The sequence below is a fragment of the Notamacropus eugenii genome, chromosome 5 (genome assembly GCF_028372415.1).
Source record: "Notamacropus eugenii isolate mMacEug1 chromosome 5, mMacEug1.pri_v2, whole genome shotgun sequence".
Lineage (NCBI taxonomy): Eukaryota > Metazoa > Chordata > Mammalia > Diprotodontia > Macropodidae > Notamacropus > Notamacropus eugenii.
The window spans coordinates 204,885,573-204,908,907 of NC_092876.1; the positions used below are offsets into that span (position 1 = coordinate 204,885,573).

The following is a 23,335-nucleotide window of genomic DNA, read 5'->3' on the forward strand; positions in this document are numbered from 1 at the left end:
GTGATTATTACTTTGTATGTTCAGAACAAAGCAATCCCTGAAGTTTTTTTTCCAGTTATGAGATTGTGTGATTCTAAATTGTACGGTTGTTTTGTTCCAAGTAAAGATGCATTCATTATTTATTCTGTAACCCATCACAACAATGGTCCTTCACTATAGTGCTCAACTTTCTGTTTTAAGTCAGTTACATTTATTGCTATATAGAGTTCCAACAGTTGTAGTGAAAACATTCAGAGTAACACAAAGGCAGCTGCATCCAATAGAAGCATTTTCTCAAACCACTGCAGCACCAAATTAAATTTAAAACATTGCATCATGGGTTTTGTTGTGGCTTCTACCAAAGTATTTTACTAAGCATTTTGTACAATTGCCCCAGGTTAGCTTTAACAGACACAAAAAAGTATCCTTAATTTTATGAATAGACATAACTCTAAGGGAGTTTATTAGAACTGGAGCCCACTGTTTTTACAGTATTCTAAATAAAAACAATTAACTTTTTATTCCTCAAGAGGAGTTATAAATTAAAAACTGATAAATTTGCAATACTGTTTATGCATTCTGTATTCTCTAAACTTGTTTCCTTATCTGTAAAAATGGGGATAGTGATACTGATAGTACCTATCTCACTGGCTTAATATGAAGCCATAAATGCTATCACTTCAAAGCTTTCTAAGTATTTTGCATTATCATCTGCTTTTTTTTTTTAAATAGGGTTCAGATAGACATGTCCCTAGGACATTTCACTTTCTGGCTGACATTCTTTAATACCTAGTATTCTATAAACTATTGTGAGAATGTTTATCCATCCCCTTCCTCCTTTTTAGTAATTAAGTGTTGATCTTCCTGTAGCTGCCTTAGTTTGACTGGCTTATTGTTGTTACTAACTGTTGTAGAAACATCACTGGTTTCATCTTGCTCAGTGGAGTGCAGATAGAAATGGTCCTGGGATAAGCCAGTATTTTGCTATCGCAACATATATTTGTAGTGGCCTTACGTTGGCTGTGTGATTTTCATCATGTTCACTCACTAGCACATGAGAGAGTAGGAGTGAACCAAGGCTGAGGCTTGGCAGGGTGCTATCAGAGAAATGATAAGCGGTCAAGAGAGAAAGATGGTGTAGAGCTGAATTGGTTTACCTACAGATAAAATAGAAAAAAACAGGAGAGAATGGCTAATGCAAGGGAAAATGGTCAGTAGAGAATTGTGGAACCAAGGAATCAGAAGCCATGGTATGAACAAACGGTAGAATTTTGATAGAGAAAGGCAAAAAGAAGGTTGAAGAGCCTGTAGGGGCATTTCAGGATTCTTAAACATAGAAATGGTACATTTTTGGGTGGTGGCAAGATCACGTGTATGACCATCTAATGTATGGCTAAGGTAAAGTAGATGATGGGAAATGAGTAGGTTGACAAATTGAGTGATTAGAGTATTTGAAGAGGAATCAATATGTATATTGCAAAGATTTAGGATGAAGGGAAGTGTATTGCTTATGGAACAGGCATTCCAGAGGGCACAGTGGAAGTGGTGGGTAATTTGGGGCTAGGAAGGTTGAGGGGGATAGAAATAATAATTGAGTGGTGAGGGATGGGAAATTTGGATGATGACCTACAGGGGTTCAAAAGCAAGTGAACCTTGGGGGCTATTATATTAACCCCTGTATTTAAACTGAATTAAGTTTTGTAACATCTAACTGTTTCAAATTTCTCTCCACTCCATCTTCTGCTAAGCTACTAAAATGAATTTCATTAAGTACAGATATGATCATGTCATTTCTTTACTTAGCAAATTCTAATGGCTCTCAACTACTGTAGGATGAAACCTAAATCTGTCTGGCTTTTAAAGCTCTTCACAAACTGTGCTCAACCAGTCTTTCCAACCTCCTTGTATATATTATTCTCCTTTCTCCAATCTAAGGTACTGGTCCCTCTGTTCCGTCCATGTAGTATTCCATCTTTTATATCCGTGCTTTACACTGGTCATCCCTGAAATGTACTCTCTCTTTTACCTTTACCTTTGCCCTTAACTCCTCTTTATCTCAAGATAACAGCTCAAGTACTACTTTGTACACAAAAGCTATTACTTTACAAAATCCCCCTTTCCCCTACTGCTAGAGTTCTGCCTCCCTAATTTGTATTTAACTGCTTTGGTAATTGCCCTGTGGTTTGGTGAGTAGAGTGCTGTACTTGGAATCAGAATGTTCTGGATTAAAATACTGTCTGAGATAGTAGCTATGTCACTCTGGGAAGGAAACTTAACCTTTTGATCTGAATTCCTCACTTGTAAAATGAGAGTACTGGAATAATGGCTTATAAGGTCCCTTCCAGGTATAAATGTATGCTCTTTTGATCTCATATTGTATTTATTTTGTATATGCTAACATGTGTACATGTTGTTTCCCTCAAGAATTCATATTCCTTGAGAACAGGAACTGTTCATTTTCATCTCTCTAATCTTAATGAGCAGCATAATATCCTGGCTCAGGTTAGACCTTGTAAAATTCTCTCTCTTCCCCAGTTTGTATTTCAGACATGCTGAACACTTACCCTTAGATAGCATCATGAATTTAGAGTTAGAAAGACATACAGATCCCATTTAGTCCAGTTCTCTTATTTTGCAGATAAGAAAATGGAAGCCCAGAAAAGTTAGTTGAGTGACTTACTCAAGGTAATAACTGGTGTCAGTATAGCCACTGTGTTGTTTACACTTCTCCACACTGGCTCTCTGCCTTCTGTCACAGTTGTTTTGAGAATCAAATGAGATAGTGTGCATAAACTTTGAAGCCCTATACGTGTTAGTTATAGATAAATAATATTGAATAATTGATAGAACGCTAAACTTGGAGACAGAAAGACTAAGAAAACAGAAAGACTGTTAAATATTACATCAGATACTTCATAGCTGGGGAACCCAGGCCAAGGCACTTGGCTTAAGTTTACCTTAATGGGGATAATAAGGACATACTTCACAAGGTTGTTATGATGCTCATGTGAGTTAATATATAGGAAAGTATGTTGTAAGTCATTAATAGCTATATAAATTTCAGCCACCATCATTGTCATCATCATTGTCATCATCACTGGATCTGTTTTCCTTTATTGTAGTCACTGAAGAAAATTTAGCATTTCTCCTTGCCATACCTTGTGGATCAGGAGCTAAGAATATATAATTTAACTTCTCATACTCAAACGGTACCAGCCAGGACCATTTTAAAAGGAAGTTGTCATGCAGATATGGGGCAACTTGGGTTAGCTTTGCTCCTAAGTGTAGTGATCTGGGACTTGACTTGTGTGCCTTCTAGGCAGAAAGAATGTAAAAATACTTCTTGAGACTTTGTGGGGAGCTCTTGAGTCTTCAAGGAAATTTTGTGACAACTGCCTTTTTCATCTTTTTCCCCTAATAGATTTGTTTTTTTTCTCTAGCCTCAAGATTCACAAATTTTATCATTTCACAGCTCCCTTAGTGTCTTAACAATTTTTTCACATAAGCCTTAGGCCAAAAGAAAAGAAATACCTAACCCTTCTGTTTATTAGTAGTTAGGTCAAAAATTTAAATATCTTGGGCTCCCCTGTGAATTTCCCATAGTATGTTGAATAGTTGGGAAATTGGGGCTCTTATAAGCCACTTTAAAAATTATTTCTGCCTGAGGTTATTGGAGTACAGTTTCAATTAGAAGACTGTTTAAACCCTATAGCCGCCCTGAGTGTTCCACCATACTACATTCAGGATAACAACCCTGTCACTTGTATATTTGTGTCCTTAATCCCTTCTTTTCCCATCTCCTTTGGTAGGTCATACTGTGCTTCATTGTCCCTGTCTCATTTTCAGTCCCTCCCTATCGGCTAATTCTTTCTGCTGACTACAAATATTGCTAGGTTTTCCCCATAATTTTAAAAAAGAAATTTCCATTTAATCTTACCATCTTCTCAGGTTATCATGTTATCTTCTCCCTTTCATAATTAACTTCCTAGAAAGATTCATTGACACTTGCTTCCTAACCCTCATCTCCCAAATACTCTTTAATCTACATGATTTTGTGATCTGGCTTTCACTCCCACCATTTTATTGAATCTGCTATCTCAAAAGTTACCAGTAATCTCAATAGCTTTCTTCGGTTCATTTTCTTCTTGATTTCTCTTTAACTATTAACACTGTTAAGCACCTGATATCCTGATGGATTCTGTTCCTCCTTAGCCTTTTGTGACTTCTCTCTTCTATTTATCCTATTTCCCTGTTGACTGTTCCTTCTTACTCAGCTTTGCTGATTCATTATCTATCCACAGCTGTTAAGTGTCTCTAACAGCTCTGTTCTGGGCCCTGCTTCTCTTCTCTTTCTTCATCTTTCTATATAATAATTTCAGTCATTCTCCTGGATTTCATTATTATCTCTTTGCAGACGATTCTCAAATTTACTTAACCAGTCATAATCACTGTCCTCAATTCCAGGCCTATGTCAGTAATTATCTGCTCTATGCCTCTACTTTGATGTCACATTGAAATACCAAATTTTTTATGTCTAAAAACAGGAAATTCACCTCCCTTCAAAATTAATAATTTCCTTAATTCTATTAAGAACATCACTACTTACCAATTCACACTTTATCAGATTAGCCAACATGACAGGAAAAGAAAGTGATAAATGTTATACGGGATACAGAAAAATAGAGATGCTAATGCTGTGTTGGTGGATGAACTGATCCAGCCATTCTGGAGACTAATTTGGAACTATGCCCAATGAGCTATAAAGCTTTGTATACTTTTTGACCCTGCCATTCCACTACCAAATCTGTATCACAGAGATCAAAGAAAATGGAAATAAAATATTTATAGCAACTTTTTTTGTGGTGGTAATGAATTGTAAGTGAAGGGGATGCTCATTAATTTAGGAATGATTGAGCAAATTATGGTATATGATTGTTATGGAATACTATTGTGCTCTAAGAAATGACAAGTGGGATAATTTCAGAAAAACCTGGGAGGATGTAATGTGAACTGATGCAAAGTGAAGTGAGCAGTACCAGGAGATTGTTATACTCAGTAACAGGAATATGGTATAATATCAACTGTGAATAACTTATATTTTCTCAGCAATACAGTGATCCAAGATAATTTCCAGGGACTTATGATGAAAAATGCTATCTACCTCCAGGGAAAGAACTGATGTGGTCTGAATGTATGTTGAAGCATAATTCTTTTACTATATTTTTCCTGCTTTTTTTTGGCAACATGGCTAATTTGGAAATGTTTTGTGTGACTTCCCATGTATAATGGGTATCATATTGCTTATGTTCTTGATGGGTGGGAGAGGCTGAGGGGAGGGAAAGACGTTGGAACTTAAAATTTTTTTAAATGAATGTAAAAAATAAGAACATAAACTAACAAAAAGCATTTTTTAAAAAGAGCACTACCATTCTACCTACCTATTTGTAATCTTGAAATCATCCTTCAGTCTTCTTTCCTCCTTTGCTCCTTCCCTCTTTTTCAATTGGTTGACAAATCTTGTTGATTCTTCTTCCACTCCATTTCCTATTTATCCCCTTCTCTTTGCTCACATAGTCACTACCCTCTCGTCTCTCAGTGGACAATTTTAATAGATCATAAAAATATAGTAAAAGTAACAAAAAATTGGGAAAAGTTGTAGTTTTTTGAGATTTTATAATTGTAGCTATTCCTAGTTTTCATTGGAATTTAAGTGCAACCACCCTTTATCTATGTTGATTCCTTTGTTGTCCCTTTAAAAAAACTTTTTAATCCATACCTTCAAAAGCACTTTATTAATTACTTTGATAAGGAAAAAGGAATTCATGCTTTAGGTGAGGATTAAAGTAAATAGTCTTTGAAGTTTTCTTCCAGTTCTGTAATTCGAGAACTTTAGTTTGAATCTTCACCCTGCCTAATTGGAGCAGCCAAATTTAATGGGTTTAGGGTATGATACAATTAAGAAATAATTAAGATTAAAACAAAGAAATAATTAAGATTCACAGATGACACTGCGTTTTCTTGCTTCTCTTTGTCTGTCTGACCACTTCTCACTCTGTTTTGTTCAATTTTTAACTGTTCCACTCCCAAAACAGAAATCATTTTTACCCTCTAAACCCACCTCTTTTCCTCATATTCCAGTTCTGTTCATCCAGTTTTGCCACCTTGGAAATACCCTTGGTTTTTCACTTTCATTCACTATCATATCCAAGTAGACTTTATTCCTTGTCGATCCTTCCTCCATAAAGTCTCTTTATATTGATCCCTTTCTCTTCACTATCATGGTCATCACTTTATTTCAGTTCTTTTTTACTTCTTTTCTAGAGTGTTGTTAATTTCATAACCTAGTTCTCTACTTTCAGTCCCTTCCCTTTCAGTCAATAATCTGTGGAGCTACTAAAATGATGATCCCAAAGCACAGGTCTTACCCTGTCACTTTCTCAGGAAGGTCAAGTGGCTCACGTTTCTCTCTAAATTCAAACACAAACTATTCTGGCTCTGGATAAGGTTTCCCAACCTTATTCCTCTCTGCATCTATCTATCTAACCCAACTGGCCTATTTACTTTCTCTCATGCACTAGATAGCATCTCCATCTTATTTGCCTTTGCATAGGCTGTCCCACTTACCTCAGTTATACTGCCTTCTCTTTACCACCTGTTATCATCCTCAGACTCTCAAATTTTGATTAAAAGCTCATAAGTATTTCATTAGCTCTTCAGTGAATCTGGGTAATTTGGGATAAAGCAAAGATAGTGGAGAAAAGTCAGGGACTCACCTGAGTTCTCAGAAATTTACCACCAAACAACTTTAAATAGCTCCTCAAAATAAATTGTGGAATGACAGAACCCCCAAAATGATGGCATGAAATAATTGTCGAGTCCAGGACAACTTAGAAGGTCAGCAGGCAATCTAGGAGAAGGCCTTAGGGGAAAACTGAATTAATAGTGGCAACAGATGCCTCCAGAGCTCTTAGCCCAGAGATATTAAGGGAGTCAGACAACTGGTCAGAAGGAGATTATAGAGGCATCTAAAGCCTCAAAGGTAAATGTGAATACCTGTAAGTGCTCAAAAAGTATTTTAAAAATCAAATAAATGAGGGAGAGGAAAAATGGTGAAAAGAAATTGACAGTGATACAAGAAAATGAAAAAAGAGTCAATAGCTTGGTAAAGGAGGCATACAAAAAATATTGAAGAAAATAACATCTCAAAAAACAAAATGGACCAAATGATAAAAGAAGCACAAAAATCCACAGAAGAGAAGAATGATATAAAAAGGAGAACTGGCCGAATGGAAAAATTCACACACATACACACGCACGCATGCACGCACGTATGTATATACATATATATACATGTATATGTATGTGTATACATATATACACACACACACAAAAATTCACTAAAGAGAAGAACTTCTTCCAAAGCAAATTGGCCAAATAGAAAAGGTGGTACAAAAGCTCACTGAAGAAAATAATTCCTTGAAAATGAGAATTGGGCCAAGTGGAAGTCGCTGACTTCATGAAACATCAAAAAACAATAAAACAAGATCCAAAAATTGGGGAAAAAATAGAAAATGTTAAATATCTCTTTGGAGAAAAAAAAACTGACCTGGAAAATAAATGTGGAGAGACAATTTAAGAGTTATTGGATTACGTGAAAGTCATGATAAAAAAGAGCCTACACATCATCTTTCAAGATATTACCAAGGAAAACTGCCTTTATATTCTAGAATTGGCAGGTAAAATAGAAATTAAAAGAATCTACCAATCAAGTCCTAAAAGACATCCCAAAATGGAAACTCCCTGTCAAATTCCAGAGTGACCAGGTCAAGGAGAAAATATCACAAGCAATCAGAAAGAAATAATTCAAATATCATGGAGCCACAGTAAGGATAACAAGATTTAGCAGAGATTTTTTCTAAAAGGGAAAGGATTTGTAATGTACAAAAATACTAACATCAGCTCTTTTTGTAGTGTCAAAGAATTGGAAGTTGAGGGCTGCCCATCAGCTGGGGAATGGCTAAGCAAGTTGTGATATTTGATTGTGATAGAATACTATTCTCTTGTAAGAACTGATGATCAGGATGCTCTCCGAAAACCTGGAAAGGTTTACATAAACTGATGTGAAGTGAAGTGAGCAGAACCAGGATATTATATACAGCAATAACAATATTATATGATAACCAACTGTGACTGCCTCTCAGCAATACAATGACCAAAGACAATTCTGAAGGACTTATGGAACATGCTATCTGTCCCCAGAGGGGAAAAATGATGGAATTTGAATGCAGATTCAAGTGTATTTTGTTTTGTTTTTTTTTGCTTTATTTTTCTTGGGGGCTTTTTTTGGTCTGTTTTCTGTTACAGCATGACTAATATGAAAATATTTTGCATGACTGTACATGTATAACCTATATCAGATTGCTTGTCATTTCAGTGAGGGGGGAGGGGAAAGAGAGAGGGAGAGAATTTAGAACTCAAAAGTTAAAAAGTGTTAAAAACTGTTTTTACATGTAATTGGAGAAAAATAAAAATATGAGCAATTTATATATTTGTAAATACTCATTTCACTTAAATTGTTAGATTTGTTGGCATGTAATTGAGCAAAATTTCTCCCAATAATTTTTTTTTAATCTTCATTGGTGGTGAATTCATCCTTTTCATTTTTGATATGAGTAATTTGTTATAAAATCAAACTAACCAGTTTATATATTTTATTGTTTTCCTTTCATAAAACCAGCTCCTAGTTTTATTTGTTAGTTCAATGGTTTTCCTACTTTGTTTTATTCATCTCTCCTTTGATTTTCAGGGTTTCCAATTTAGTATTTAATTGTAGATTTTTAATTTGTTCTCCAGTTTTTTTAAGTTATATGCCCAATTCGTTGATCTACTCTTCCTCTATTTTATTGATAGAAGCCTTTAAAGATATACTACTTTGTAAAGATATACTACATAGTACTACTTTGGCTGTATCCCTGAACATTTTGTATTTTTGTCTTATTATTGTCATTATCTTTAATGAAATTGTTTAATGTTTCTATGAGTAGGTCTTTGACTCATTCTTTAGGATTAGGTTATTTGGTTTCCATTTAATTTTTGATCTTTATTTTCATGGCCCTATGTTGAATATAATTTTACTATGTTATGGCCTGAATAAGACTGTGTTGAGGATTTTTTACTTTCTGTATTTGTTTGTGAGGTTTTAATTCCCTAATCTACAGTCAATTTTTTTGAAATAGCCAGGGTACAACAGCTTAGAAAAAGGTGTACTCCTTTCATTTCCTATTCAACTTTCTATAGACATCTATGATTTCTCTTAAATTGATCTAGTTAGGAGAAGGAAACTATAGGTCCCCTACTAATACTGTTTTAGTGTCTATTTGTTCCTGCAACTCATTTAACTTTTCCTATAAGAATTTTAGCGCTATGCTATTTGATGCATGTATGTTTTCATGGTACAAGGTACCTTTTAACAAAATGTAGCTTTCTTGCTTATCTCTTTTAATTAGGTCTTTTTTTGCCTTTGATTTCTCTGAGATCATGATTGCTACCCTACCCCCTGCTCTTTTCTTTGCCTCAGCTGAAACTCTGACTCCTTACTCTGTGTGTTTCTCTGTTTCGAGTGTGTTTCTTGTAAACAAAATCTTGTTGGATTATGGTTTTTGATCCAATCTTCTATCTGCTTCCATTTTATGGGTGAGTTCATCCCATTCACAGTTATGATTACTGTATACTTCTCTCCATCCTACTTTTTTTCTGTTTATCTTTCCCTCTCTTTTTACTTTGCCCCTCCTCAAAAGTGTCTTTTGCTTCCAAACTCTATCTGCTTTAATCCACCCTCCCTTCTATCACTCCCCCCACCTTCTCTTATCTTCTTCCCCTGTTTCCCTGTTGGGTAAGATAGATTTCTGTACCCAGCTGAGTGTGTATGTTGTTCTGTCTTTGAGCCAATTGCAGTGAGAGTAAGGTTTAAGTGTTGTCCATATCCCCAAGCCCCATATTCCCATCCATTGTAGGAACTCTTAATTTTTTTAAAAAATCATGCCATCATAACCAGTTCACAACTGTGATATCTATGTATACTCCTTCTACCTCCCCTCATAAATGATAAAATTCTTAGGGATTATAATTATCATCTTTTCCTATAGGAATGTAAGCAGTTTAACTTTATTGAATTCCTTATGATTTCTCTTTCCTGTTTTCCTTTTTATGGTTCTTTGAATCTTTTATTTGAAAGTTACATTTTCTGTTCGGCTCTGGTCTTTTTATCAGGAATACTTGAAACTCCTCTGCTTCATTAAATGTCCCATTTTTTTCCCCTGAAAGATTATAATTAGTTTTGCTGGGTAGGTGATTCTTTGTTGTAATTCCATCTCCTTTGCCTTCCACATTGACCTATTCTGAGCCCTTTGATCCTTTACTATGAAAACTGCTAAATCTTATGTGATCCTCATGGTGGCCCTGCAGTATTTCAGTTGTCCCTTTTTGACTGCTTACAATATTTTCTCCTTCACCAGGGGACTCTGGAATTTAGCTGTAATATTCCTGGTAGTTTTTATTTTGGGGTCTCTTTCAGGAGGTGGCCAGTGATTTCTTTCAGTGACTATTTTACCCTTTGGTTCTAAAGTATCCACATAGTCTTCCTTGGTAATTTCTTGAAAGATGATATGTAAGCTCTTTTTTGATCATAGCTTTTAGATAGTGCAGTAATTCTTAAATTATTTCTCCTTGATCTATTTTCTATGCCACTTCTTTGTTCAATAATATATTCACATTTTCTTTTATTTTTTTTTCATTTTTTGGATTTTTGGTTTATTCTTTATTCATGTCTCATGCAGTCAGTAGCTTCCACTTGCACTGTTCATTTTCAGATAATTATTTTCTTCATTTGAGTTTTTCTATCTCCTTTCCCATTTGATCAGTTCCACTTTTTGAAGAGTTCTTTTCCTCAGTGATTTTTTTGTATTTTTTTCCCCCAATTCTGCTTTTTAAGGAGTTTTTACTCGTCAGAGAATTTTTAAGGTGTTTTCTTTGATATTTTTGGTACCTCTTTTACTAATCTGTTGATTCTTCATTATTTTCTTGCATCACTGTCTTTCCTTTTCCCCATTTTTCCTCTGCCTTTTTAATTTTATTTTTAAAATCCTTTTTGACTCTTTGCAGTTGTTCTTGTTGGGCTTGTGTTCAATTCATACTTTTCTTTGAGGCTTTGGATATGGTAGTTTTGATATTGTTGTCTTCTTTCAAATTTATATCTTGATCTTCCCTGTTACCATAGTAACTCTTTATTGTCAGGTTTTTATTTTTTTTTTTAGTTATGCTTTGTTTGCTTATTTTTCCTGTATGTTTCTTGACATTTAACTTTATGTCAAAGTTAGGCTGTCCTGATGGGGTAAGGGGAATTGTCCCAAGCTTCATGTTTTTTATGTTGCTGTCTTCAGCGATAGTTCTAGGTGTCTCAATCTTTTCAGTGTTTCCAAGGTGGTGTAATCTAAGGAGAGGTGTTTGGCCTGTGTTCTGTCCTTTACCCAGAAAAGGATCTTGTTTCCTTGATGCCACAGCACTCCTCTTGGCTTTGGAAATGTGCTATCCTACAGTCTCAATGACTAGTATTCTTTTCTGCCCTGGAATGGTGACCTAGACCTCTGCTTCTCTTTGGCTGCAAGTGTTAGTACTTCTTTTCACTTTGGTACTGCAACCTGGACCTGTATGTGCTATGCAAAAGAGTCCTCCACTCAAGTGTCAGCAAAGGATCCTTTATAATCTCTTTAGGACCAGTTGTCTGACCCTTTTATTATCAGTAGGCTGAGAGTTCCAGAAGATGATACCGCCTCTGATGTAGCCATCTCTAAGACCTGTTGCTCGTACTACAGCACAGCCAAGTGCTGCAGGCTAAATCCCACCTTTCTTGCGGACCTTCTAAGTTGTCTTGGGCTAGAAAATTATTTCACCTGACCTTTTTTTTGGTTTTGCTACTCCAGAAATCAATTTAAGTCCTTATTTTAAAGTTGTTTGGAAGGGAATATGAGAGAGTTCAGAGGAGTTCCTTCTCCTACTCTGCCAACTTGGCTCCACCCCCTTTGCCTCAAAGTTCTAATCTGAGGCTGCTTTTCCTTAATAGATAGTGTAATCCTAGATTCTTTTCCCCATCATCAGTTGTTTTAAATAAATGTGACTTTTAGTTTACTTACTATTTTCAATTATCCAATCTTCAGCTTTTGAATGAAGATAATCAATATAGAATTATATAATTACTCAAGTTAGAGGGAAATAACTGTTTTAGGGTATGTGCCTATATGTTCTTATTGTAGGTTTCCTAGGAAGGGATAAAGAACCTTTTGGGATAAAGAACCTTTTGGAACATGACTTTGGCATGTGTTTTATCATGTAATTCAAAGGTATAGGCATTGTGGTTTTATTAATAATGTCTAATCCCACACTAGGAAATAAAAACCCATTTTATGTAGAACTTTCAGTTATGACTGGGTTATAAGCTACCCTGATCAGAGATTCTAATGTCAACTCTTATAGCTATTCTTAGTGTATAGCGCTTTGGAATGTGCATAAGTCCACTTCATTTTAATGCAGGCATTTCAGGCATTCTTCTATGTCTATGAAAAAACTTTTTGTTTCTCATCACCTTTCATGACATTGGTCTCCAATTCATTGGGTAGAGAATTGTGCTTTGATAAGTTTTTTGGGGAAAAAAAAGCTAAATTAAAAGCTAAACTTAGGAATGTGGTATAGTGGGTGTAGTGTTGAGTTTGAAGGCAGGAACATTTGTATTCAGATCCTAACACCTGATATTTTTTATTTATGGTGCCTTGGACAAGTCACTTTACCTCTCTGATCCTTGGTTTCCTCATTTGAAAATGAGAATAATAATATTTATATTAGAGGACTGTTGTGAGGCTTGAATAACAAGATGTATGTAAAGTAGCCTGAAAATTTTAAAGCTCAACATGAACAATATTATTATTTGCATTTATTGATGTTAATTAGTTTTCATATTTTATTTTCAACAGCATCACTGCAAAACTTGAAAGAGCTTTAGAAAAAGTTGCCCCTCTTCTTCGTGAAATATTTGTAGACTTTGCCCCATTCCTCTCTCGCACACTACTTGGTAGTCATGGACAAGAGCTGTTGATTGAAGGTACAGTTTCTTTTCTTTTTTTCTTTTTTTCCTTTTCTTTTCTTTTCTTTTTTTTTTGCTGTATCTGTGCTAAATATTTTTCCTGTATATTAACCTGTATGCTTTGAGGCAGTGTATATTTTTAAAGAAATAATTACTAAAGAAATGTGATACTTGGTAATGGTAGAGACAACTTGCATAAATATAGGAAGGAAAGTCAGAATGTGCTGTTACAGAACCACAGACTACAACTTACAGCCCTTGTTAGCCATTTCAGAAATATTTTCTATGAATCAAGAGAAAAACCAGGACAGAATAGTGGGGAATCTTATCAAAATGTAACCACTACCCAACCCATAAGACACTGTGAAGTGTCTAATAAATGTTTCCTGAATTAAATTTCATTGAGTCAGTTAAGTAATTTCACATGTAGTGGGAGTATAATTTAGTGAATATATAAAGCAAATGAATAAAAAGCACATTCTTGGAGGTCAAGTAGAAGAAACTGGGAAAACAGCTCATATCTACCATCTGTGTCTGTACATAAGAATTGGGCAAGATGTTTGTTTCTACAGTCAGTCCTCATTAGTTCAGTATTCAGTCAGAACAGAACTTTAAAAAGAAAGTCAGTGAGAACTAATTCTTGGTGAATATAAATTTAGAAATAAGAAAATGAAATAAAACTATTAATGTTCTATGGGAACATGTCCTAATCTCTTCAACATAATTTACCTGTTACCTTTCTGTATCACACTGGGAAGGCTACTGTATATGTAACTATTTACTCACATAAAGTCAGCAGTCATTTGTTAAGTGCCTAATATGTACCAGATGCTGTTCTAGCTAGCTATTCACTTTATCCTACTATTTAGCTACATACAAGCAAGTTCCCTGTCTTTTTTTATCCAGCATGGTTACTACCACTTTTTTTACTTCACCTCCCCATTCTGGACAGATTTATTAGAAAGAAATGAAGAAGTCTAGATTTGAATATTAATCAAAAACATCTTCAACCTACACCAAATTGTTCATTTACAATAGTGAATTGCTTGCATCCAGGACATTCATTGTCTTAAGCTTGTTGTCTTAGCAACATATATGTTGTCTCCCTCATTAGACTGTGAGTGCCTTGAGAGCAGGAACTGTTTTTTTATCTCTCTTTGTATACATGTTGGGCACTTAATAAATATTTACTGATTGACTAACAATTGCATTTGACTGATTCATGCAGAAAAATGATAGCACAATGCGTTGCACATAGACGTATTTCATAAATCTGTCATTCTTTCATTTAATAAAGCTGAAATTAGGGGCGGAGCCAAGATGGTGAAGTAAAAGCAGGGATTTGCTTGAGCTCTCCTTCAAACTCCTCTGAATACCTGTAAAAAATAACTCTAAGTTCTAGAGGTACAGAATCCACAAAATGATGGAGTGAAATAAATCTCCAGCCCAACTCAGCCTGGAGGGTCCACAGTAAGGGTCTGTCTCACTGGGCTGGGAGCAGAGCACAGTCCATTGTGGGCAACACCAGGATAGATGGGGCTGGAGCAGGCCTTGGACCTGAATCACTGGCATCTGTGGCAGTTTCTAGACTTCTAGGTCCACAAATGCCAAAGGCAGCATAGAAGGTCAGTGGGAAAATGCTGTTGGACCTGGGTGAGAGAGGAGGGTGGTCCTACCCCATCCCTGGGGTGACAGAGGTGGTTGCAGCAGTAGCAGTGACTGCTTCCAGAACTCCCAGCCTGCAGACAGTGGGGATCAAGTGGCTGATCATAGGGCGATTGCAAGGATCTCTTTCCTGATGCTGAAACAGGATTCTCTTGCTTTGCCCTCCTTGGATCGGGGTTACAGTCCTGGGTGGTGGTCCTGGGGTGAAGAGGAGTGTTGGTGTGGTGGAGCTTGTGGTACAGTGGAGAAGGAATCCTTCTCACAGTTCAAAGGTAGAGAAGAGTGCTTGTGATCACCCACAGACCAGAGCACAGACCAGGAAAGGAGTAAACACCTCTCCTTTGATCATACTACCTTGGAAGAACTGAAAATTTACAGACCCTTAGAAGTACCTCTGAAAACAGCTGCACGAAACCCCTGAAGATTAGGACAGTATGCTCTCCACGCTGGAAGCAGAGTCCTACCTTAACAAAAAGTTAGAAAGTCAAGTAAATGACTGGGAAAATGAGCAAACAGCAAAAAAAACTCAGATTATAGAATCTGACTTTGGTGACAAAGAAGATCAAAACATACAGCCAGAAGAAGAGAAGAGAATCAAAATTCCTACATAAAAATCCTCCAAGAAAAAATATGAATTGGTCTCAGGCCATGGAAGAGCTCAGAAAGGATTTTGAAGATGAAATAAGAGAAGTAGAGGAAAAATTGGGAAGTAAAATGAGAGTGATGCAAGAAAATCATGAAAATGAGTCAATAACTTGCTAAAGGAGACCCCCAAAAATACTGAAGAAAATAATGCCTTGAAAAATAGACCAACTCAAATGGCAAAAGAGGTCCAAAAAGCCATTGAGAAGAATGCCTTAAAAAGAAGAATTGGTGAAATGGAAAAGGAAGTCCAACAGGGACTGAAGAAAATAATTCCTTAAAAATTAGAATGGAGCAAATGAAAGCTAATGACTTTATGAGAAATCAAGAAATTTTAAAACAGGACCAAAACAATGAGAAAATAGATGGCAGCATGAAATATCTCATGGAAAAAAACCATTGACCTGGAAAATAGATCCAGGAGAGATACTTTAAAAATTATTGGACTATCTGAAACCATGATCAAAAAAAAAGAGCCTCAACTTCATCTTTCAAGAAATTATCAAGGAAAATTGCCCTGATATTCTGGAGCCAGAGGGTAAAATAGAAATTGACAGAATCTACCAATTGCCTCTTGAAAGAGATCCCCAAAGGAAAGCTCCTAGGAATATTGTAGCTAAATTCCAGAATTCCCAGGTCAAGGAGAAAATATTGCAGGCAGCCAGAAAGAGACAATTTGAATATTGTGGAAACACAGTCAGGATAACACAAAATCTAGCAGCTTCTACATTAAGGGATGAGAGGACTTAGAATATGATATTCCAGAGGTCAGAGGAGCTAGGATTAAAATCAAGAATCACCTACCCAACAAAACTGAGTATAATATTTCAGGGGGAAAAATGGATGTTCAATGAAATAGAGGACTTTCAAGCATTCTTGATGAAAAGACCAGCTCTGAATAGAAAATTTGACTTTAAAATACAAGAATCAAGAGAAATATGAAAAGGTAAACAGGAAAGAGAAATCATAAGGGAGTTATTAAAGTTGAACTGTTTACATTCCTACATAGAAAAATGATATTTGTAATTCATAAGACCTTTCTCAGTATTAAGGTAGTTGAAGGGAATACACATACACACATACACACACACACAGACATACATACTCATAATATAGACAGAGGACACAGGGTGAGTTCAATATGAGAGGATAATGTATGAAAAATAAAATTATGTGTTTAGAGAAATTTATTGGAAGAAGGAGAAAGGGAGAGATAGAATGGGGTAAATTATCTCACACAAAAGAGGCAAGAAAAAGCTTTTATAGTAGAGGGGAAGGTAGGGGGAGGTAAGAGGGAATGAGTGAACCTTACTCTCATCATATTTGGCTTAAGGAGGGAGTAACATACACACTCAATTGGGTATCTTACCCTACATGAAAGAAGGGGGAAAGAGGATAAGGGGGAGGGGGTGAGATGATAGAAGGGAAGGCAGATTGGAGGAGGGGTAGTCAGAAGCAAACACTTTTGAACAGGGACAGGGTCAAAGGAGAGAATAGCATAAATGGGGGTGTAGGATGGGATGGAGAGAAATATAGTTATTCTTTCACATGACTATTATGGAAATGTTTTGCATAACTATACATGTACAACCTATATTGTTTTGCTTGCCTTCTCAGTGAAGGTTGGTGGGGAGGGAAGAAGGGAGAGATTTGGGAAGTCAAAGTTTTAAAATCAAATTTTTAAATTTTTAAAATGCTAAAAAGTATTCTTACATGCAACTAGGAAATAAGATGCATAAGCAATGGGGTATAGAAATCTATTCTAGCCCTACCAGAAAGTGAGGGGAAGGGGAACAGGGTGATAGAGGGGAGGGCAGACTGGGAGAAGGGGTAATCAGAATGCGTGCCATCTAGGGATGGGAGGGAAGGTAGAAATGGGGAGAAAATTTGGAATTCAAAATCTAGTGGAAATGAATGCTGAAGACTAAAATAAATTAACAAAAATATTTTTAAAAAACAAAGGCGAAATTAGTGAGTGAAGTATCCCTGATGAGAAGGGAGAGAAGAGCATTTAATATCTTTACATTTGCCATGCACTATGTTAAGAGCTGATGATACAGGTATAAGCAAAGATGACAGCTGCTGCTCTCAAGGAATTTACATTCTAATGGAGGAAGATAACACATAAATGTTTCTGGAAAGTAGGGGAAGAAGATACCTACCTTGGGGAATAATTAGAAAATTGCATTAAATGTAATGGAGTGCTGGTTCCCAGCAAAACAAGGCAAGAAGCTTACCTTTCAGAGCTTCAGGGTGTCAGGAACAGAACTATTATTGTTTTAAGGAAATTTTAACAACCTTTTAAAAAATTAATTAAATACTATAGTTAATGTTTTAGTTTGAAACTTAGAAGTTTTCTTTCTAAGCAGTAGTTACCTTCTGTTTGGCAACCTTTTTGTATTCTTTAGCATACTAACTAATGTTTTATTAAAATTTTCTGGTTTTGTTTTTTTTTTTTGTTTGGAGCATCTAAAATAAACTGTAGTCCATTTTAATCAATTTACTATTGTTGACCTGAAAACTTGGTTAGAGAAAAGGCAACAGGCTAAATGCATACATTTTATGATTTAATTAATTAAGCAATTCCCCATAAAGGAAACTGTTACATAGCGCTATGGAGCCAGGATCAGAACTGGCTGACTTAGTACAGAAATTGGCTGTCTTAAGTACATTTTGCCATGAGAAAGGAGTTCTCACATTGTAAACACATTGTAATTAGGTTTTGTGATCCCAGGCTATGGGCATCTTCCTTCCGTAGCATGCCTTTGTGATTCAAGGAAAGGAAAAGTCCCATCACCCAGATTGCAGACATCCTGTCCTCAACAGGCCTTTGAAATTGTTTATTCACAACCCAAGGTGTAGGCATCCTCTAAACAAAGGAGACTATTAGGTCCAGACTCTTCTTAATTCAAACTTTGGTCGTTATTAAAGTTTAAAATTTATATTAAATATTAACACTATGTAGGATTCTACAGAAATAAAGTGCTAGCCACTTAAAGCTGTTCATAAACAATGGACAGTATTTATAATTTGCTTTGCTGTAAAGCAACCTGAAAATTTCTTTTCTTAGCCAAATTTGAATACTTTGGAAAACAATAGTTTATCTGAAGTCCAATTGAATACTCTTGGGGTAGGCTAAGGAATAAGCATTGATATAACACCTACAATGTGTTAATTGCTTTTCACAAATATTTTCTTATTTGATCTTCACAACAACCCTAGGCCATAAGTACTATTATTATCCTATTTTACACTTGAGGAAACAGGCAAACAGAAGTCTAGTGACTTTTCCTGGGTTGCACAGTTAGTAAATGTCTGAGACCAGATCTGAATTCAGGTCTTCCTGACTCCAGACCTCATTGTCTATCCACTGCACCACTTAGTTGTCTCTTTGTTGAAAAAGTTCACTTCTCACAAATTTTGAGAGTTGGAAGAGGACAATCTCAGTAGTTACCTATTCTAATCTGTACATAGGTTTCCCCACTTGACTAAACCCAAAAAGTGAATATCCATCCTACTTTTGGTATATACTGTAGAAGAACTACTATTCTTATTAATTATGGTTTGAATGATTTTATAAATTTTAGGATATGAAACATCTAATTCAAATTGCAGTAACAATATACAATAGTGTTTTCATCTTCTTTCATAGATATGCAAGGATATAACTGTGCAGTGGGATTTGCCAGAAGGTCACATGGGAGTAAATAATATATTACCTGAAGATATTCAGGGATTTATAGAATCACAGAGGTGGAAGTGACGAGGTCATGCTCGAATGAATTTGACTCAAACCTTCTTAAAGCCAAAGAAAACACAATTTATTAAAGTTTCGCCAAATTGGGTTGCCTCTTAAGGAGCCTAAACATTTGTGACACTTGTATTCACAAGCGGGCCAGATAGAATCTCAGCTAGACAGAGTCTGAGCTGGATTGCATCAGAGCGCCTTCATGGAGGCAAGATGGAACTTAAATACAGAACAGAGTATAGGAGGGATTTGGGGAGTGGTCTGGTAGTCCAGGGTGATGGGAGGAGGAGTTTAGGAAGGGTCTTGAGGAGAAGTCTAAGGAGGGACTCCAAGGAGGGTCAAAGGCTGGAAACAGCTGGAGGCTATTGGGAGGGTTTGGGTGGGAAGCAAGTGGGGCAATCAAAAGATAACAGACAATGGTCACAGATTTTAGTATGAAAAGCCAGGTTCTGTGGAGAGAGACAAGGGGAGCTCAATTTGAGTCTGAGAGGTCAGATTCTGTGAGGAGATACAGGGAGAGCTCAATTTGAGCAAGAAAAGCCAGATTCTATGAGGAGATACTAGGAGAGCTCAATTTGAGTATGAAAAGCCAGGTTAAGTGAGGAGATTCCAGGGGAGCTCAAGGAAGTTCCCAGACTCTGAACCCCATCAGAAGGAACCACAGAGGCCAGGAAGTGGTCATCCTCACTCTTACTTCAGTGATTAGTGATTGGGAACCTACTACATCCTGAGATAACCATTACATTTTTTGGACAGCCCTGATGTTTAGGGCTTTAATCTTTAATTTTATCCCAATCCCAAATTTGCTACTCAGCATATCCCTGTCTTTCCTCTGGGGACAAGCAAATCCATTCAGATTTCCCATATATAATAATAGCCTTTCAGAAACTTAACCAGCTTTCTTGTCCTTTTACCCCCAAGGCTTTTCTTCTGCATTCCAATAATTTTTAAGTACCTACAGTGTAAAGTACTATCCAAAGATCTGGAGAAACAAAGGAAAAAAAAACAACACTGTTCCTGTTCTCAAAGGGCTTACATTTCTACTTGGAGATGCACCACCTTTTAAACAGATAAGTCATTACAAGCTTACATGAGGATAGAGCACTAACACCTATTCTCACACTGTGTTGGGCCCCAGTTGTGCTCTTTGAGAGTTGTCTAGGTGTACCAACAAGTACATGGAACTGTCAGTCACAATCACATGGGCTTGAACAAATCTCCCAGCTTTCCCTTAGCATGTGACAAGTATTCATGGTTGTGATGTGAGGAAGCAAAAATTGAGAACCACTGATGACAATGGACACCAAAGGAACTGGCACCTGAACCTTGAATCAAGCTTAAGACTCTCTAAGAAGCAGAAGTAAGGAATTGTTGCATTCTAGGAATATAGAAAGGCATGGAGAGAAAGAAATTTCAGATGAGTGATTGGGTCAGAAGTCAGATGGTAAAGAATTTAGAAGGTTAAGTGGAAAATATAGTTTGTTATAAGAATTTGACTTTAGAAAGAAGGGGAGATATAGAAGAATAATATGAAAGAATAGTAGAGTCAAGTAAAGATTATTTTAATAGTTAGTAGGCATCAGGAATTAGTAGATAAGTGGACTCAGTAAGGATTGAGAGTTTTTCTTTTGGGGGTAGAGGGTGATAGTTAGAGGCAGCTCCTAGGAAAGTTAGGAAGAGAAGCAATCAACATGATTTTCCCATTTCTTTCCATTCCTTGGACACATAAGCAGTCAGGAAAGATGTGAGGAATCTTTTACAGTTGATCAACAGTACAATATTAATATTACTGTGCAACATTATAAAATATTGCTATTACTGTGTACAATAATCTGCTTACTTCACTTTACCCCAGTTCATATAGGTCTTCTCATGTTTCTCTGAAACTTTCCCATTTGTCATTTCTTGTAGCACAGTAGTATTCTATTACACTCACATGCCACAACTTTCAGCCATTCTCCAATTGAAGGACATCCCCTCACTTTTCTAGTTCTTTGCCACCACAAAAAAACCTGCTTTAAATATTTTCTGCGTATAGATCTTTTTTCCTTTTTCTTTGATGTCTTTGGAATCTAGATCTGATAAGTGGTATTGCTGGATCAAAAAGTGCACACAGTTTTCTAGCCCCTTAGGCATAGCTCCAAATTTTTCTCCAGAATGGTTGGACCAGTTCACAGCACCACCAGCAGTTCATTCATATACTTATTTTCTCCAATCCCTGCCAATAGTTGTCATTTCTGACAGGTGTGGTGTGATACCTCAGAACTGTTTTCATTTGTATTTCTCTGATCAGTAGTGCTTTAGAGTATTTTTATTATGACTACATAACTTTAATTTCTTCTGAAAACTGCTTGTTTATATCCTTTGACTGTTTTAAAAGTGGGTAATGGATTTTATTTTTATAAATTTGACTCAGTTCCCTATATATTTGAGAAATGAGGCCTTTGTTAGAGAAACCTGCTGTAAAAATTTTTATATTACCTCATTGCCTGTGATCTTTTAGCAAAATGTAGTTTTCTTGATAATCTTTCTTAATTAGGTCTGTTTTTGCTTTTACATTGTCTGAAATCATGATTATTGCCCCTGCCTTTTTTACTTCAACTGAAGCTTAATAGATTCTGCTCCAGCCCCTTATTTTAACTCTGGGTCTTTCTCTTTCAAATGTGCTTCTTGTAACCAACATATGGTTAGATTCTAGTTTGTGACTGGTTTTACTATCACCTTCTGTGTTATAGGCAAGTTCATGCCATTCCAATTCACAGTTATGACTGCTGAATATTTCTCTCCATCCCCTTTTGTTCTATTTATCCTTCTCTCTCCCTTTTTTTTTATCCTGTCCCTCCTCAAAAGTCTTTTTTGCTTCTGTCTACTGCCTGCCTTAATCTAACCCTCCCTTTTCCTATTTCCCCTACCCTTTTCTCTTGTCCCCTTCTCCTCCTTTTCCCCTATTTGGTAAGATAGATTTCTAAACCTAAAAGAATATGTATGTATAGTCTTTACCCTTTGAATCAGTTTATGTGAGAGTGAGATTTACGTATTGCCTGCCCCTCCTCTTTTCCCTCCAATATAAAAGCTCTTTATTGTGTAGCTCTTTTATGTGAGAAAACTCCCCAACCTATCTCTCCTTTACCTCTTCTCCCAGTGCATTCCCTTCCCCTACATTTTTTTGAGATCATCCCCACATAATTGACTTAGACCTATATCTATGAAAATTTCTTCTAATCCCTAGCAATGATAATATTCTTAGGTATTACATGTATCATCTTCCCATATAGGAATGTGAACAACTTAACTTTGAGTTCCATATGATTTCTCTTTCATGTTTGCCTTTCTGTGCTTCTCTTGAGTCTTCTGTTTGAATGTCAGATTTCCTATTCAACTCTGTCCTTTCCATAAAAGTCCTCTACTTCCTGAAATATCGGATTTTTTCCCCTGAAGGATACTCACTTTTGCTAGGTACGTTACTCTTGATAAACATAGATTCTTTGCCTTTTAGAATATCATTCCAAGCCCTCCACTCCTTTAATTTGGAAGCTTCTAAATCTTGTGCAATTCCATGATATTTGAATAGTTTCTGACTGTCTGCATTATTTTCTTCATTTTATGGGAGTTCTGGAATTTGGCTTTAATATTCCTATGAGTTTTTAGTTTGGGGATCTCTTTCAGAAAATGATCAGTCGAACCTATCAATTTTCTTCTGGATCTGTGATATCAAGGCAGTTTTCCTTTATAATTTCTTGAAATGTGATGTCTAGGCTTTTTCTCTGAAGATGACTTTTAGGTAGTCCAATAATTCTTAAATTATTTCTCCTGTATCTGTAGTCCTGGGACAGCTAGGTGGTGCAGTAGATAAAAGTTCTAGGCCTGAAGTCAGAAAGACTCATCTTTTGCAAATGTGGCCTCATGCATTTACTAACTGTGTGACCCTGGGCAAGTCACGTAGCTCTGTTTGCTATAAAATGATTCGTGGAATGAAATAGCAAACCATTCTAGTATCTTTGCCAAGAAAAATCTAAATGGAGTCATGAAAAGTCAGTCACTAGTAAACTACTCAACAAACATCTGTCTTCTGAGTCAGTTGTTTTAATGATGAGATACTTCACATTTTCTTCTTTTTACATTATTTTTGTTGTTTCTTTGTTCATTGTTGTTTCTTGATATCTCATGGA

General features: G+C 36.1%; 1 protein-coding gene across 6 annotated transcripts in view; it reads left to right on the top strand.

Moving 5' to 3' along the window:
• Positions 1-23,335, top strand: part of NBEA (neurobeachin) — a 783,989-nt gene that overhangs the window by 324,921 nt on the left and 435,733 nt on the right. For all 6 annotated transcript variants that reach the window (XM_072611897.1, XM_072611896.1, XM_072611899.1 and 3 more), the window contains one exon: positions 13,002-13,129. In XM_072611897.1, the coding sequence (XP_072467998.1) occupies positions 13,002-13,129 (128 nt within the window). The remainder of the gene's footprint in view (positions 1-13,001; positions 13,130-23,335) is intronic.